We start from the raw sequence: 18,505 nt of genomic DNA on the forward strand, positions 1-18,505 counted from the left end.
TAGAAGTGAAGTCATTTAACAATCAGAGGCAGGAGAACAGAGTCATGCAACACTATCTCTGTTGTTTCTGCTCTGTGAATAATAAGGAGCTGCAGTTGCAATCGACCCCGTTGCCCTCCTATAATTGAAACCTAACAAGTCCCACAATGAGAGAGGGAAGTTATTTAATAGCATTCGTTAGGCATTGCCAGCAGCCCTGCAACAAACAAACAAACTGAAAATGAGAAAAGCACATTGTGAGATAATTTTATTGACAAAACAATCCTGGGAGAATGCTTCAAAAGGCCATCCAAGAAAAGCAAATTGCATCAATAATTTGTATCAAATTGCATCAATAATAATGGAAGACTTCCATGTAGTTACTATTGAGCTGACATGAGGCAGATTTCCTCAAAGGTTAAGTATATATTATGCACTATTCATCTCCAGCATGAAGCTGTGTACTGTATGGATTGGACAATGAGCTAGAAAGAAAGACAGTCATGTGAAAAAGATAGGACACCCTGTGAAAACCTTTGACTTTTTCAACATTTAAACATATGGACATTTCATCTTCATTATAATATTTCTATATATATTATATCAAAAATAAATATATAAATATTTAAAAAATGATCTGTAAAATGTAATTAATAGAAATGCATTTTCTTCTTTCTTTTTTTTCTGAGGAAAAAGTTAGGCACCCCCACATTTATTACTACTTAAAACACTTCTTCCTGCCTTAGTTGACCCAGTCTTTTCTAATTGGACAGGCAAAGATATTGTCACAATAAAGGACTTGTATGTCGAGGGAAACCTAGGGTATTTCCAGCAATTACAACAGATATATGATCTATCATCAGCTAATTTTTATAGATACCTCCAGATTAGGGATTTTAATATGACTCATATACCACATTATGAATGATTCCCAATCACAACATACTCAACAGCTCACTGTTCTACTCTAACATCATCAACAATAGCCCTGGCAACTCTAAGCAACTCTTCACCACCATAAATCACCTTCTCAAGTCACAAACTCTATTGCACTCAGAAGCCACAGAGGAGAGGTGCAACAACTTCATCACTTTTTCCGGAAAAAGGTTGACAACATCCACTTTCTCCTCTCCAGCTCCGTCGTCCTACCTGTCCCGACTGCTGACCCACAGCCTGGGATTACCCATCCTCTCTCCTGTTTTTCGGCAATCACACAGCGAGAAGTTGAGGACATCATTAGGACGATGAAGCCTTCCACCTGTGCCCTGGACCCCTTCCCCACAGCCCTGGTGAAGTTCAATCTCTCCGCCATAAGTCCTCTCATCACCAAGATCATCAACCGCTCCCTCCAGACCGGCCATGTCCCATCTGCACTGAAAACTGCTGTCATCAGACCACTTCTCAAAAACCCCACCTTAGACCCAGAAGTCCTCGCCAACCACAGGCCCATCTCCAACCTTCCTTTCATATCCAAGGTACTGGAGAAAGTAGTTGCCGTTAAACTCAAGGTTCACTTAAATCAAAACAACCTCTTTGAGTTTTTTCGGTCCGGCTTCCGCCCTGGCCACAGCACGGAAACGGCTCTGGTCAGGGTCACCAACGACCTCCTGATGACAGCAGATACTGGCTCTCCATCCCTCCTCATTCTCCTGGATTTAACAGCAGCTTTGGACACCGTGGACCACAACATCCTCCTTCATCGTCTGCACTCCACCATTGGCCTCTCTGACACTGTCCACAACTGGTTCACCTCATACCTCACTGGCAGAACTGAGCACGTCACCCTGGGAAAGGCATAATCCCACACCCACAACGTCACCTGCGGTGTCCCCCAAGGCTCGGTGCTGGGCCCCACCTTGTTCACATTATACATGCTCCCCCTTGGCTGTGTCATCCGTCATTCCATTGCTATGCGGATGACACACAGCTCTATCTCAGAGTCAACCCCACCTCCTCTGCACCCCTGCCACTATCCACACTAACCACCTGCCTGGAGGAGATAGAGGCGTGGATGAAGCTCAACTTCTTACAACTGAACAGCTCCAAGACTGAAGCCATCCTAGTCAGCACACCACACCAGGTCCGGTCATCCACCATCACCAGCATCACCTTCTCTGGCCAGAACATTCCCCTCTCCACATCTGTCACTAACCTGGGCGTCAAAATGGACCCTCACCTCACCTACGAGACCCACATCAAACACATATGTAAGACAGCCTTCTTTCACCTGAGGAACATCGCCAAACTCCATCCCGCACTCACTCTGGCAGATGCAGAGAAGCTCATCCACGCCTTTGTCTCTTCCAGACTGGACTACTGCAACACAATCCTCATTCCTAGCAACTGCCTCCAGAAACTCCAATACATCCAGAACAGCGCTGCTAGGATCCTGATGAGGGTGTGCAAATATGACCACATCACCCCCATCCTCAAATCACTTCACTGGCTCCCCGTCTCCCTCAGAATTGAATTCAAGGTCTCCCTCCTCACCCACCAGTGCAATCATGGAACTGCCCCCCCCTACCTCAAGGAACTCCTCCATACCCCTCAGACCTCTTCACGCACCCTCCGTTCTACTGTCACCAACCTCCTCAAGACCCCCAGGACCAAGCTCCGCACCATGGGAGATCGGGCCTTCTGCTCGGCTGCTCCCAGGCTGTGGAATGCTCTCCCTGACCACCTAAGGGCACCACAGTCTGTGGATGCTTTTAAACAAGGCCTTAAAACCTACCTTTTTAATAGAGCCTTTTTTTTGTTTATTGTTTTATCTTCTTGTTTTTAATTGTAGCACTTTGAGATTCCTTATGTAAAGTGCTTTTACAAATAAAATGTATTATTATTATTATTATCATAACGTATCATCCTTCGCCATGAACCTGGCACTAAGGGTTCATTCTCTTTTTTGTATGATATCTTTTAGGCCTGGCTAGTGGTGTCCAATGACAAACTGAAAAATTATTGGCAACAAGAACTCAATACTCGGAAGAAGTATGGGAGGTGACACTAGATATGATACACCACAGTTCTATAAATGCCAGACATATATTAATACAATTCAAGGTAGTCCACAGACTCCAATATTCAAAGTCCAGGCTTCACACCATATAGGTATAGCATAGCATAGAGTACAGCACAGTGTTTTATTTGTATAGTATAGTTACATAGTGGATAGTGTACATAGCCTCTATTTATGTAAACCAGCTCCTTTCCCTTCTTGTTTTTTTTGTTTTTTGTTTGTTTCCTAGCACCAGGGGAGCCCACCCTCCCAAATTTCGTTGTTTGGTACCTGTACTATATCAATGACAATAAAGACCATTCATTCATTCATTCATTCATTCATTCATTCATATACCCCAACACCTCTTTTTTATGTGGTAAATGTAGACAACAGAGACTGGAACTCTTACCCATCAGTTCTGGTTCTGCCCAGAGTTGAACTCCTTTTGGACTCTTATATTTGTCTATATATCAACGGCTTTTAATAAGATCCATTGCTTGCTATCTTTGGAGCAGTGGTTGTTAATCCTTCAATCAATACATGTGAGGGGTAGGCAATTTCCGTCTGCACACTGTTAGCCAAACGCCTTATTCTACTACAGTGGAAGTCGGAGGCCAGCCCTTTATTTCAGCAGTGGCTTAGGGGTCTGGGGAATGTGCTTCTCATGGAGAGACTTCGCTATTAATTTACTAACAGAGAGGATATCTTTCTGAAAGTATGCAAACCCATATTAGATACATGGATGGCTACCTGTGATAAGGCTCACGTCTAGAGAGGCTCCCCATGCACTGGAACACAAGATGTGATAATTTGTTGTAGCCTACTGTGAATGTTTCTAATATCCAATTTGCTGGTGACTTTAAATGTTTATTTATTTTATTTATTTTTTCATTGTACTATATTGCTCTAAGTGGGGGCAGGTGGGATTAGATGGGGGGTGGGACAGGGAGGGTTTTTTGAAGAAAAAAAAAAAACCTAACCCTAAATGGAAGGAAAATATTGTTTTATTGCCCATTCTATGATTTCCATTTGTCCTTCAATAAAAACATTAATGTGAAGAAGAAATTATGAAATCTGAAATATATGAAAAATATTTCATGGGGTGTTCTAATTTTTTCATCACTATATCTTCCCAAGGTACCTACTGGGGGAGTCTCTTGGCAAGTGCCTTTAGACGTATTCAGGAGCAGCTCTCGGACCCAGGAGGAACCAGAGTTAAATCGTGACGTTAGAATTATAAGGTTCTATCTCCATTTTTGTCAAAATTTAGTTTTTTACATAATCTGATCCATTAGGTGTTTATTAATGCCTGTATGGTGTTATTTTAAAAATGTTGAAATTTTTGATTTAGTAATTCATAAAATACAAAGGTTCCATCTCACAGAACATAATGGAATGTAAAAACGTTGACGCTCAATATCTCTGAACTACCCTAAACGGAGATAGAACCTTATAACTCTAAGCTCTCGAAATCTCCTGCCCAGCATCTGTCTAGAATATATCATTCAGCTGCTTTATCCACTGCACTGCTTTCTCCCTCAGCCTTTATAGTTTGTGTTGTCATCTGCACATTGCCTTTCCCCCAGTATTTAGGTGTCACCTGGTCCCTAAATTCTGGTGTGTATCCATATCAAGTAAAAAGATGATTTGTCCACTGAACAGACAGACACTGCGGTGACACTGACACATGCTGTAAAGTTACAAGTCATCATCTGGAGCTGTCGCCTGAAAAGTTGAAACAACTCACATTGAATAAGTTTGGCCGAAAGTAATTAAATATGTTGATCAGAAGCCACAATGTGATTGCTCCTTGTCATATAGATGACACTTCACACACTTGACAAAGGAGAAAAAAAGAGCAATTGGATTACCAAACAGATGCAAGAGAAGCTGCCTATTCCTCTGCCGTATTGTGGCTGGCACAGCATAGCCAGCCAGCCGTCTGTCATTTCAGAAAAAAAGGATTGTAGTTAATTAAAAACAGGTTTTGTTTCACCAACAGCACTTGCTTCCTTTCTGTCATTGAGGTCCCCAAAGCTCTGTTCTGAAATGCACAATACCTTAGGGAACTATCTAATCAAGGATGCTGCCCGTGGAAAACACTTGGGAATAGCAATCTAATCCATCCAAGCAAAGTCACTACAATAACAAAATGATCTCCTTGTATTTTGTATACAGCACACTCCTCAACAGTGTAGAGAAGCAAATTACCTGTCCTGCACCAAATATCATATAAATGATTTGCTATCGTCGGTGATCAAAGATTCCCTCTTGTTGTTAGGGATGTTGGTCGTAGAATCATCTATATGCAAAATTATGTTTGCATGCTGTGAAAGCAAACATGGAGAGCGAGAGAGAGCGAGAGAGCGTTTTCATCTTCTACTTCACAGCGTAGACAACACTCTAGCCCTGTGACCCCATCAGGGAAATGTGAGCAGAATGCCCAGTGGACAGACAGCGCTGGGTATGAAACCCATTTTAGATCAATACGCCCAAAGCATGATTTTGTCCTCCTGATCTCCTTGCATGATGCATGTTTATGTGGCCTTGGAAGACCTTCAAACCGGCAAACTGAAAACATCCCTACTTTTAGAGAGCTAAAAATCCTGTCTATTCAAGTTATAGTCTTAACACTGACTAAAACAATCCTTCCTTGTGGCTGCCTGTTTTTTAGGCATGACCACAGCTTTCTCACAGGGATAAAAGTCCGGTCCCTGTTAGCTATAGTGCAGTGGGCCTGTTCAAGTGCATCTGTTACCCTTTCTGACAAATTATTTTTAACATACAGAAGGCCCACCCTCACCCTCTACCATCTACCATCAGTCACAAGGTAATAAATGCAGTGAACAGTTAATTTGAATTATGCATATTCCATTGTAGCTGATATCTGATATATACTGTAACAACACTAAATGTCCTATAAGATTAAGCGAACATAGTAGACATAAAAGATAAATGACTGCATCTGATTATGATTCATTATCCTAATCCCATGCCAATTATCGTAATGAGTGCAATGATGAAAATCTGGGCCAGAATAATAGAAGAGAGTTGACCTGAATATTCCACACACTGCTCCAATACTGTACATCTCAAGTATACCTTCCCTGAATTTGCACATGGCAATAGGCTGACTGAATGTATTGTGGGGGGGAAAAAATGTGTATGCCACTGCCACTTACAGTAACTAACTTCTAAAGTAAGAATCATCAAATGGTGATAATGACACTGGAAGATCAAAGCTGAATTCAACGCAGAACGCTAGGGCGACGATAAACTCAGAGGGCAGCTAAAAAAAGACTGATTCCCATTTCCCAGCAGCTCCAGACTAGATTAAAGCTTCCAGCAAATCTGCTCTCCCGTGAGGAGCTCTGGTGCTCTGGTGCTCTGGTTGCCATTTTTAGATGAGGAGATGGTATCTCTCCACATGGGGCTCCCAATGTCTGTTGTGATGTGATGCACGGGCAACTTGGAGTACCTGCAAACTCTGTAATGCATGTAGCAGCCTACCTTCCTACCCTCCAACCTGAGGAAACAAGGCTTTTCCCATCTTAATGTACCAGAATTGCACATTTAAGGTCAGTACTAGGACAATAATGTATGCTTTGTATAAAGGAATGTTATGGAAACATTCTTTAGCATTCATTTTGTCCTGGTTCTATGTCACAATTTAGATGATAGCCAGATATTCCAAAAGTATACTAAAAACGAATGATCTTGGTATCATTCTACAAACTTGATCTGAAAAAGCATCTGAAAATACTGAATATCCCCTTCTATCGAAACTCACTGTAAACAATTTAAGAACAGTTTATAAACCCTCAAATTCATTACAATGACATGTAATAGTCTTATTGTAACTCAGCGTTCATTAAGACCATGAAGAGTTAACCAGCTATTGGACGCTCCAGGATAAGGGGTGATAATCTCCTGAAGGGGGTGCGCTGCGCTCGCTGACACCAGTCGAAGCAGGTGTTGCAAGGAGGCTGCAATTTGTGACGGCTTTAAAGAATATTCCAGTACGTGATTGCTAAGATTGTGGTTTCTTTACCGTGATGAAAAGTCAACCCGGATGCGTCAATTCGTGGAACTAAAGGGGGAAAATCTACAAAATGAAGACACGCGTGGTAACTAGCCTGTTAACTGAAACTCGTTTGGTTTAAGGAAAGTTCCTTGAATTATTATGGACAGTGTCCTACAACTGATATCCCCCATTGACTTTTTTTTAAACCATGTTGTGCTGTGAAATGTGTGCTGTGAAATGTGTGCTCTAGAGTCTAGATAATAATAGGTTGGACAGAATAAAGATTATACTAATGTAAAGAACGCGCCTGAGTGACACAGCTGTCAGCGCGCATCTGTTGGGTTGGGACGCATGGGAGAGACGGATTCGGCTTTTTTCATTTCAGCGTTTTGTTTTTAATGCTCTCTATATGACAATATTATCTTAAAGGTGTAATACGTTTTTTTAATACTCTATGTGACAATATTATCTTAAAGGTGTAATACGTTTTAAGATCATATTTCACAATGAACTCCGAAAGTTCAAAATCACAAAATGTTTCATTCTTACTTGCAGCGCCATGGAGTTATCGGCATTATAATGATGACCATGGGTACCAGTCTTATGGTCGTGTACAACAGCAGCTTCGCTAACACATCATGGTACGGTAACGGGTCGGATGCTGCTGCCGGACCGCCCATGGTGAAGCTGAAGGAACCACCCAGGAAGCCTCCAAGACCTCTAACATCTATCCCTGAGGGTTACACTGGTGTCATAGATCAAAAGGTAAGCACTGCACTGACTTCAATGGTGCATTGTTCTAAATGTAAAACTTTTATGGGCAAAATAAAATCATTGTGTAAATTGTCAATGAGAGATATCAGTGGGTCTTCACAGCATCATTAACAGCATTGCTAGTCTAAATAATACAGCATGCACATTTCATCCTTTTAATGTAATTTTAAGATCGAAGATATTTTCACACTAAAGGGTTTTAAATCAATCGAATGTCTTTTAAACATAATTATAATCAATGGGGCACGTAATGTATGTGGGGCAACAGGCATTCGAGAGGCACATCGACTGCTCTGGTGATGTTGCATGTCTAATATAAGCCGCTACTGATCTGTATTCAACTGTCATCAAAGCTAGCAGACCAGCACACAAATGGAAAATCCAGGAACACTTGAAATGGCTTATTGATAAAGCTTTGGGGATCTCCTGTGTGCCAGACTGGGTATAGGCTTTTGAAAATGTCCCTTGCAGTTCGTTTGATTAATGTTCAAAAGCTTGCAGTCAGGGATTATACATACTGTATCACACAAGCAAATGCTGAGTAGTAGAGACTGTATATTAATCTGCTTTTAAAACAATGCACTCAGAACAGGTCATAAATTGTTTGTCTGAGAGGTGATGATGGGCTTACCACGAGTTGAGGGGTTTTTGATTTTCTTTCTTTATATCCTATTGTATTTGTAAAGTGTTCCATTTCACACAGGCAGTGTACATAACACTCATTCTAGCCCTAACACTAACCCTAACCCTAGCTTGAATCTGAACATGAACCTGAACCTGAATTGTAGGCATAGCCCTAACCTTATTAATCCATTTAGATAAGACTCTAACTAAGGACCTAGACTCCTGTCTCATATGGAGCTGTAATAAATGTGTTTAGTATAGAATTTAGCCGCCTGGCTTGCATAGCTCACTAAGGCCCTTGCCACATAATCGCAGGGTCCCTCGTTCAATTCCGATCATCGACCTATCCTGCATGTCTTCCCTCCTCTCTCTCACCCATACTTCCTGTCAATCTCTGCTGTCTCTATCCCAATAAAGCAGAAATGCCCCAAAAACATATATCTTTTAAAAAGTATAGAACTCACCCTCACACTGGTCTTGACAGTGAAGCCCTAGCCATCTCTAAAAGTCTCGGTAGTTTTCCAATACATAATGAATGTGACTGCCATGAAATATTTAATGGGGAAATGCATTAAAAGGAGGAATCGACTTCCACTGGAAAGTTTCATTTAAGAGTCAGCCTATATCCTATATCCAGCCTAGATATCCTTTTGACATAATAACTAATCCTACATCCTTTTCTTTTGAAGCCAGTCTCTGGCTATGTTACAGAAAATAGTGTTGATCTTAAATGGATGGAATAGAATGGCTGATGATATGGAATCCCTTAGGAGATTGCGATTACCCCCATAACTTCAGTTTTTGTTACCATCAAGTTGTAGAAAGCTTTAAAAACGTACTCACATATTAAATGATTCCACATCTGTTAATTAAGACTTTTCTGATATCATTCAACCGTATCTGAATAGGGATATGCCGGTGTCTGTCTTTGGATAATTAGTTTGTTAGTTTTAGTTGTTTCTGAATGAGGGATCTGACCTCCCAGCAGATCTGTAGGATTATGTATATTAGTTCAGTTATCAGGTTGCCGAGATAGTGCTCTCGCTCCCTCCCTCATTGTGAGAGATACGGGGAGAACGTATCGAGCCACAGCAGCGTGAAAGGACGGCGGGTTTCTCAGGTGGCGCTGGACAAGAGAGGCTACAAAGGCTTGAAAATAGGATTAAATCCAAACATGGTGTCAGGAGCTGTTCTGTATAATGGTTACAAGCTTCGGTGAGCTGTGCTATTGCAACTGCAGTGTACTGCAGCGCGCCTACATGTTCACCAGTCATCATGGCACAACTCTCTGAACTTTTCCTGAGAAAAGTCTTCTTTCTGCTATCATCAGCAAACAGCAGTAACCTGATGATGAATGCACTTTTTAAAGGCACATTCTGTTAAATCAAGTCCAGGAAAATGCAGCCTATAGATGTACAGTACTGTAGATCTATGCTCACCATAGGATAGACATGGAGATGAGAGACTGCCCTTAGCTCTGTGTCTGGGATTCTGTGTGCATTGAAAGATGTCCCGTCTAGTTAGGGTCTGTTGCCAGCTCAGGGAGGCTTCATGATGTGTACAGTCACTGTACATCACTCTCATACTAGCCTACATCAGCTCTGCTCTCTGCTATAGGGACTCTCAACGTTGCCGCGGCAACCTCCATTAGAGCCAGCAGAATATCACTAGCTGGACCTAGAGGCCTTCCCGCTTGGTATCAATCTCCAGGCCTTCCCAGAATCAGCTGGAGTCTGCTGCCTCTGTGGGGCTTCTTGGCTTTGATTTCATGTGTGCTGTGCACTCACCCACGCACACCCCCACACACACACACACCAGTAGAGGCTGGTGGAGGTAGAAATTGGAGGATGGGCTTATTTTAATGCAAGGAAACGGAATGAGGAGTGGTATTGATACCATTCCTCTTTTCGTTCCAGGCAATACAATGAACCCATCCTCCGATTTTTCTGCCTCCAGCAGCCTCCACTGACAAACACACAATATGCCCCCAACGGTGCCAGGGATGCTTGTAGATCTGATATGGTGTTCTACGTATTTACTGAGTCTGCAGGAGTCTATTTATTTCCCTCATTAACTTAATATGTGCATAACATTTTTCCATGGACCATGATTTCAGTCAGTGTGGTGGTGGATTTGTGAACCTTCTGCTGGTTTATATCTCATCCTGGAGGCTGCGAAGGCCAGACATTAATTATCCAGGCTATAAAGGAGAGGTCTGCATCCTACGCGCCACACAAAGTTATGAGATTGCTGGCAAGCCACAAATAAATCAAAACTTTTCAACTTTTATACTGAAAAGGACGTTCATAGTGGTTTATACAGTAGTATCTATGCCTCAGACATTGTCATTTGGTTACCATTGCTTTCAAGATTGGAATCGAATTCATTAGCCAAATTGGTTTCAGCAGTACAGATACATTTACATATATAAATAAATGTTGTAGCACGAAAGGAAATAGACTGTACAGTCACTAATCTAGTGTTTGATCATAGATTCTTCAGATCTAATTAATCTTACATCTGAGAATCACTCAGACTCTTTCTCTCTTTGAGTCAAGTTGCCCCTCTATCTCTTTCTCCTGCACTGCCGTAGTGTCTTTTACTATCTGAGTTGTCTCTGTTGTGAGACTTTCCCCTCTATGGATTTCTCACCATTGACAACGCGATTAGAGCTGTAGAGTCACACACACACACATACCTGGTTGACTACAGCCAGTGACGGTCCCTCCCTCCATCCTGTCCCTTGCCTCTTCTCCCCCCACCTCTCCCTCTGATGCTTGATGACCTTTTCAGCAGCATCAATCTGCACTGGCCTTTATACACCATAGTCACAAAACCTGTCTGTAAATCCCCCCCATCAAAGTGTGTGTGAGTGTGTGTGTGTGTGTGTGTGTGTGTGTGTGTGTGTGTGTGTGTGTGTGTGTGTGTGTGTGTCTTTCTACTTGATATTCAACAAATGCTGAAAACCAATGAATACGATTCTATTTCATGTAATCAGAATGAGAGAGAGACAGATGTAGATAACCAGATCAAGCCACTAGAGATTACATATGGAATGGAATGACCAAGTCAAAATCGTAATCCTATTGAGATGCTGTGGGGTGATTTGAAACAGCTGTGCATGCCAGACACTCCTCAAACCTCACACAGTTGAAAGAATTCTGCATGGAGTGGGAATCACTTTCTCCCAGTCGATGTCAGAGACTGGTAGACAGCTATAGGAAACATCTAATTGAGGTTATTTCAGCCAAAGGGGGCAATACCAGGCAATTTTTTGTTAAATAAATCATAACAAAGTTAAAATTGCATTGTTTTTGGTTCAGTTACATCACCTTTATCTATAAATATTGTTTGATCAAATATGTCCATATTTCTAAATATTTCACAGGGCTGTATATGTTATGTTACAGATATCTTATAACCTCCTCAAAAGTGTAACCTCCTCAGAATTAATTTGCATCATGGCTAACCTTATCAGCTGTCATTATCAGGAAGTCATCAGCCCAAGTACAGTATCTCATTAGTATGTAGCCATGCCCTATCCATCATCTCGGTTGACAGAACTTTTTCAAAGGATGTGTTTCCTCATTAATCCAAAAGCACTTCTCCATAAACTGGTAGATGGAGATGACAGGAAGCCAGGATCATCATCATCATCATCATGTCAGACGCAGCTGTTGACTTTCTTTTGCAAGTGGATGGAAATGAGTATGGTTTATAAAAAAAAATGTTGGGGGGGGGGTAGATTTTGCCTTTAACAAGGGTTCGACCTTGGAGGCTTGGAGTCATTTCCATCCCTTTGAGGTTGCCTGGAGAACAAGGCACTCTCATTATCCCAGACTTTACTCAGCCACTTAGAGAAGTGGAACAAGTTAAGGAGTCCTGTCTGAATCTGTTTCACTGGGAAAAGATTAATGAGTTGTTGAACTGTCTGGAGGATCCCCTGTGTAATTAATTGGGCTGTGAGAATCCTGGAGTCCTGATCATTAAAACTTCACCCCATAGCAGCTGCGTTGAATCTGTGGTTACTTAGTGTCTGTATTCCCTGACACCTTTTCCAATTGAAGAAGAAAGCGTTTTTAATGTTGAAAAAGAATGAATCAAGAGTGAAAATGTAAATGTAAGTGCCACTCAGTCTTAAGAATTTCAAATTTCACCCCTGAATGTGTAAAACAAAACAAAACTGATATATTTTTTCTGTAATAACAGAGCTTCCGACATAACCTCATTTTATACATTTTTACACTCCATAATTCTCCACTGTCCTCAAATGCCCCAAGTCAGACGGACATTTCTCCAGGTGTGTACTGTACTGTAACAATCCATCATAGTTGACAGGACCCACTCTGCCTATGGTGCCGCAGGTGAGTACGGTACTCTGGGAAAGAGGATAGCAGTGGTGGTGGAGGAGGAGCAAAGGAGGCTACAGTGAAGGAAGCTGAAAGCATTTATGAGGTATTGCTCCTCTGGGGAGGGTATAAACAGGATGATACTGATGACTAGTTGACTGGGTAGTTGACTGGGTTGGAGCTGTACTCTTTAACTGTGGTGGTGGAGCTTCTGCTGCTAGATGTTAGCTCTGTAGCCTCCTTATCCTGGCTCAGCTTATCTAACCCACTCTACTTCATGGTTCACAGTATCTGTCTATCAGTCTGCACCGCCAGCACCGTACTCCATGCAAATGAAGATCATGCTGGCAGTTTATGAATGACACACAGACCATCATATCAGTAATGTGATAGGTCAGCAGGCAGGGCCAGGTAGGCAGGGCCAGGTAGGCAGGGCCAGGTAGGCATGCCAGGCAGGCAGGTAGTGAGGGCAGGCAGACATGGCAGGTGGCCAGGACAGACGGGCAGGCGAGCCAGTAGGTAGGCGAGGCAGGAATGAAGACTGAACCGACAGGTAGGCAGGCAGGCAGGCAGGCAGGAGGGAGGGGTAGACAGGTAGGCTGGAGAAGGTGGCAGGAATACTGTGGGCAAAGGGAGAACAGGGTAAGAATGCAGGCTAACAGATGGAGCAGAATAATGTCAGTCTGGAAGCGCAACTTAACAGATAGTCTGAATTTACGATCTGGCAGAGTGGTGAAGGCTGGATGGGGTATTTATGGAAGGCTAACTATGTGGTAATGAGGAACAGCCGGTCACCTGACCCCTGCACACCTACTCCTGTAAATTAGAGAGAGCGAGAGAGAGAGAGAGAGAGAGAGAGAGAGAGAGAGAGAGAGAGAGAGAGAGAGAGAGAGAGAGAGAGAGAGAGAGGATAAATAATAATTGATATACTGTATGTGTTGTTTATTAATCCTAACTCATGAGTCTAGGCCATGTCTCAAACCTAAGAGATTCTCAATCTCCAACCTCCCTCTCAAAAAGAAGGTTAATAAATGTTTTATTTCTTTTTTAGAATCATTGAGCTAACAGAAGCTCTGGGTGCTGTCAATGACATGTGAGAGAATCTATCTGTCAAGGGCACTTTTATTACTGTTAGAGGAAAGATTTCTCCGGTGTTTCAGACATTTTGTCAGTTCAATCATGTCTGGATTGTGTATCGAAAAAACGTAAGCGATAGTTAACCCAAATGACCAAATTGACTGTACCTAGATAAACAGAAACAACGTGTGGATTCAAGTCTGTCCTTTCAGGGTAAGGAACCAAATATGTGATTTTTGGGTGAACTATCCCATTAACAATTATAAAAAGTAATACAAATAGTAACTGTTTGTGGTGCTATGTTGAGTGTGCTATATTCTATGTCTGTATACAGTAGATGAGGTAGATGAAGATATATGGCCATTAGTCATAATCATATTTTCAGCATCGCAGGAGAATGTGGCATCATGTGGTGAAGAGTGTCATTCTGTCTATCGTGACGTTAGAATTATAAGGTTCTATTTCCATTTTTGTCAAAATTGAGTTTTTTACTTAATCTGATCCATTAGGTGTTTATTAATGCCTGTGTGGTGTTATTTTTTAAAATGTTGACATTTTTGAGTTAGTCATTCATAAAATACAAAGGTTCCATCTCACAAAACATAATGGAATGTAAAAACGTTGACGCTCAATATCTCTGAACTACCCTAAACGGAGATAGAACCTTATCATTCTAACGTCACGATGTGTAAATAGAGCAGTGGGAGCAGCAGAGCACAGTGCTGGTGGTGCTGGTGATCTCACCTGGCTGTATGTCTGCACAGGTCCCGGCGGAGCACGAAAACCCGGAGAACAGAGAACAGCTCAGAATGCCAATGGCTCCCTTACATTAAGGCTCGGAATAATTCATGGGAGGGTCTCTGGGTTTTTTACTGTTAGAAATGGATGCCCTTTGCATGGCCTTCTACTCTCTGCTCCAGTATTGATTGTGCCGTAGAATTTCAGAGGGGGTGAGTTCTTTCCTCCTGGTGTGCAGATTCAAATCACTTGCCGAGGATCTCACGCATATGAGTGTTGATGAGTGACCTTGCTGACTGAGAGAGAATTTGGTCCATTTGGACGGATTATGTATTAGCCGTTGTTGTTATTAAGGGCATGCACACTGAAGGAAGCGGAATCCATGATCTTCTGTCTAAATACTGAATATAATCGTATGTTTTATTCAACGGTAATACACAGTACTGTTCCTTTGAAAGCTCCCCCAACTTCGCTCTGCCCTATATCCGAGCCCCCAAATAAGTCATCTCACCCCTCTTACCATCCTTCCCCCCCTCATGGAACCCCTTTATCTACTACCATTTGACAGGCTTATGCAATAGGGAACGTCTCTTTCAGCCACCCAATTCTGTTCTATCTTCTCAAGAAAGGATAGAGGGAAGGACACATTTTTCCAGTTGTATAAATGGGTCACACTGCTGTAAGCTACATGATGATTTCACTGTCACTAATGTCCCCCCCCCCCCAGCCTCTGAGGATGCACTGTAACTGCTGTGCCCTGGTGACCAGCTCCGGCCACCTGACGGGCAGCAGGAGGGGCGCCGAGATCGACCGCAACGAGTGTGTCATCCGCATGAACGACGCCCCGACCGCGGGCTTCCAGCAGGACGTAGGTCGGCGCACCAGCCTGCGCGTCATCGCACACTCCAGCCTGCAAAGGGTGCTGCGAAGCCGACAGGAGCTGCTCAACGCCAGCCAGGACCAGGGCACTGTCTTCCTCTTCTGGGGGCCCAGCAGCTGTATGCGGAGGAACGGTAAAGGCCTGGTCTACAACAACCTGCGGCTGGTCAACCAGCTGCTACCCAAGCTTAAGGTCTTCATCATCTCCCGGCTGAAGATGCTGCAGTTTGACGAGCTCTTTAAAAAAGAGACTGGGAAAGATAGGTACGTGTTGAAAGGTCAAGGTCAGTGCCTTTGTTGATTTAGTGAGTCAGTCAAAAGAGCACAGATCATTGAAGAACTTGAGCTCCGACTTGAAGCAGAATTTGCAATCCGAACAGAATACAGCGTATTCTGTTCTCATTTATAGCAGTTGAGTGTTTTTGACATACTTGTTAAACAAAATAAGTAAGAAATGCAAACAACCAAACAGAACACTCGAATTATCCTTAACGGGATTAAGATCAAAGCAGGGAGTATGTTAGGATTAAAAATGATTTTCTGTACAGCAGAGGGGCATTGTCCCACTGAAGCTGCTCAAGAGGACTTCTAAGTCTCTACATACTGCCATGTACCAGTATAAAACCATTTGCTAGATAACGTCATGAACGGAAGATGTATGCTGTATCACTGTCCATGTTCCCTTGGGCAAAAGACAGTTACGCCAGACGTGCTCAGTGCATAATCAGTGTCATATGCTTGGTACAGTGAAGCGCTTAAAATATTAATGTCGTGGAGGGCAAGTTTACTAATCATTTTACGGACGTTGACAGATTAATGACCGGATGATCCAAAATAGAGGCATATGCAATACCTCCAGCAGTTATATGACAGTTACATATGGTATGTGGTAATTGGTGTCCTCTCCTTATTAGCTAGAGGGGTAGGGAGTGACAGACAAAGTGAGGCTGCTGATGTAGAGCAGAAAACAGAGACAGATTTACAAGACCAAACAGACTTTCCCTCCTGGCACTCGCCGTGGCACTCTCTGTGCCCCCTGGCAGGGGATGGCACAGGAAACACGACCAGCACAGTCAGGAGTGGCACTACTGCCACCTACAATGTCCCCAGTGACGGACTGGCTGGTCTGCCTTTACTGTACACTGATCACTTACTCTACCATAGATGACATTTGACTGGATCAGCCTCATTTCTTAGCCTCCAAACCAATTTTCGAGACACAAACAGACTCACCCATTCTGAATCAGAATGGGTGAGTCTGAGTCCGAGTGAATTCAATAGATACATGGTCTCACTTTACTGTCACTCTCACTCACTCTTCTCATTATAATTATATTAGATTCGATTATTAAACATGTGTGTATGCATTGCATTTACAATGAGCCCATCCTCCGATTTCTACCTCCACCAGCCTCACCTTCAGCATATGTCTCTTGTTCCCCTTCCTCTCCAGGAGGATCTCTAACTCGTGGCTGAGCACTGGTTGGTTCTCCATGGCCATAGCACTAGAACTGTGTGACAGGATCAATGTCTATGGCATGGTGGCTCCTGACTTCTGCAGGTGTGTGGGTGGGGGGGGGGGGGGGGGGGGTACTGCCCAGAACACAGTGCTGCTGTACTGTATGTGACCAGTGGCGGACTCAGGCTGTTTGAAGGGCAGGGGCGAAAAGAAAAAAAGGGCACCTACTGCACAACATGGGACCCCATCAGTGCACATGGTCAAGTTTAGACCACTGGAAGAGCAGCCAATAGGGCACATCCTCTCATTTTTGCCACTCAAAAGGGCACTTAAGAGAGACGTTTTTCAACCGTGGGGGCACCAGGAGGGGCGGTCGCCCCCCCTCCGCCCCCCCCTTGAGTCCGCCAGTGTATGTGACGCAACAGTTTATGTGATGATGATTTGATTACTTTAGTTACTTTAGTTATGTGGTCCCTGTTCTTCTAATGATAGTGGCTTTCTCGTCCAGTCAGGAGAGGAGAGGTGGGGGGGGGTGATGAAGGAGAAACATATTCAGCTGATAACCATGTGTGTGATTTTTTTGGGGGGGGGATATTCTGGATCTGTAGCCAGTTAGGAACTGGATTTGTCGCCGGAGGACAGGCTCATTGTAACGCATGATACCATTCCTCGTTCCATTCCATGAATTACAACGAGCCTGTCCTCCGATTTCTACCTCCACCAGTGTAATGGAGGATGAGATCAAGTGATTGCGTTCATGTCTGTAGACTAGAGGATCATCAGATTAAATATCTATGCTGTCAGTAATTATTCAAACTGGCCCAAACTCCAAGTGTGTGTATCAGAGGAAAGGGAATAACTTTGATGACCTATTATCTCTCTCTCTCTCTCTCTCTCTCTCTCTCTCTCTCTCTCTCTCTCTCTCTCTCTCTCTCTCTCTCTCTCTCTCTCTCTCTCTCTCTCTCTCTCTTCCTCCATTCCATCTTCCTCCCTCCATCCCTCCCTACCTACTCATGACTTTTCCCTCTCTCTATCCCCCCCTCCCCTCTCTCTCTCCACCTCCTCCTCTTCCAGATCTGCCTCTGATCCCTCTGTCCCGTATCATTACTACGAGCCCTCCGGGCCTGACGAGTGCTCCATGTATCTCTCCCACGAGCACAGTCGCCAAGGCAGTCACCACCGCTTCGTCACAGAGAAAACGGTGTTCGCCAACTGGGCGCGGACGTTCGATATGCACTTCTACCAGCCGGACTGGAGCCCCTCCCCCTCCGCCTCCACCTCTACTCCTCACAACGAGAACAGCTCACACAGCCCTTCTCCAGGTGGGTCCTGAGACTTACAGACAGGCAGGGCCCAGGCAGACCTTGGGTGGACGTGTCTGCGTGTTTTTCGACTCAAAGACACTGATTTCCATCCATTCTATTCCATAGAGTGTTGACGCAGTAGGACAGGCACAGTACAAGATGCTGCTCCTGCTGCTGAATAGCAGACTCACTTGACTGATGCTTACGAAATTGCGGCAAACACCCATAATGATGTTTTGGGGAAAGTGTTACATGATTGTATTTTTTCATGCCAGAACCTTTTAATCGGAGGGTTCAACA

General features: G+C 43.4%; 1 protein-coding gene across 1 annotated transcript; it reads left to right on the forward strand.

Annotated features, from left to right (window-relative positions):
• Nucleotides 1–1,990: 1,990 nt before the first annotated feature.
• On the forward strand, nucleotides 1,991–18,234 carry st6galnac5b (ST6 (alpha-N-acetyl-neuraminyl-2,3-beta-galactosyl-1,3)-N-acetylgalactosaminide alpha-2,6-sialyltransferase 5b; the record flags this gene model as incomplete). Its single annotated transcript, XM_080527850.1, has 5 exons — nucleotides 1,991–2,377; nucleotides 7,557–7,766; nucleotides 15,291–15,706; nucleotides 16,896–17,003; nucleotides 17,976–18,234. 5 exons carry the CDS (start codon nucleotides 1,991–1,993, stop codon nucleotides 18,232–18,234), a joined length of 1,380 nt encoding a protein of 459 aa, XP_080383976.1.
• Between the last annotated feature and the right edge of the window lie 271 nt (nucleotides 18,235–18,505).

This window comes from Nansenia antarctica (genome assembly GCF_963989245.1).
Source record: "Nansenia antarctica genome assembly, chromosome: 1".
Classification (NCBI taxonomy): Eukaryota; Metazoa; Chordata; class Actinopteri; order Argentiniformes; family Microstomatidae; genus Nansenia; species Nansenia antarctica.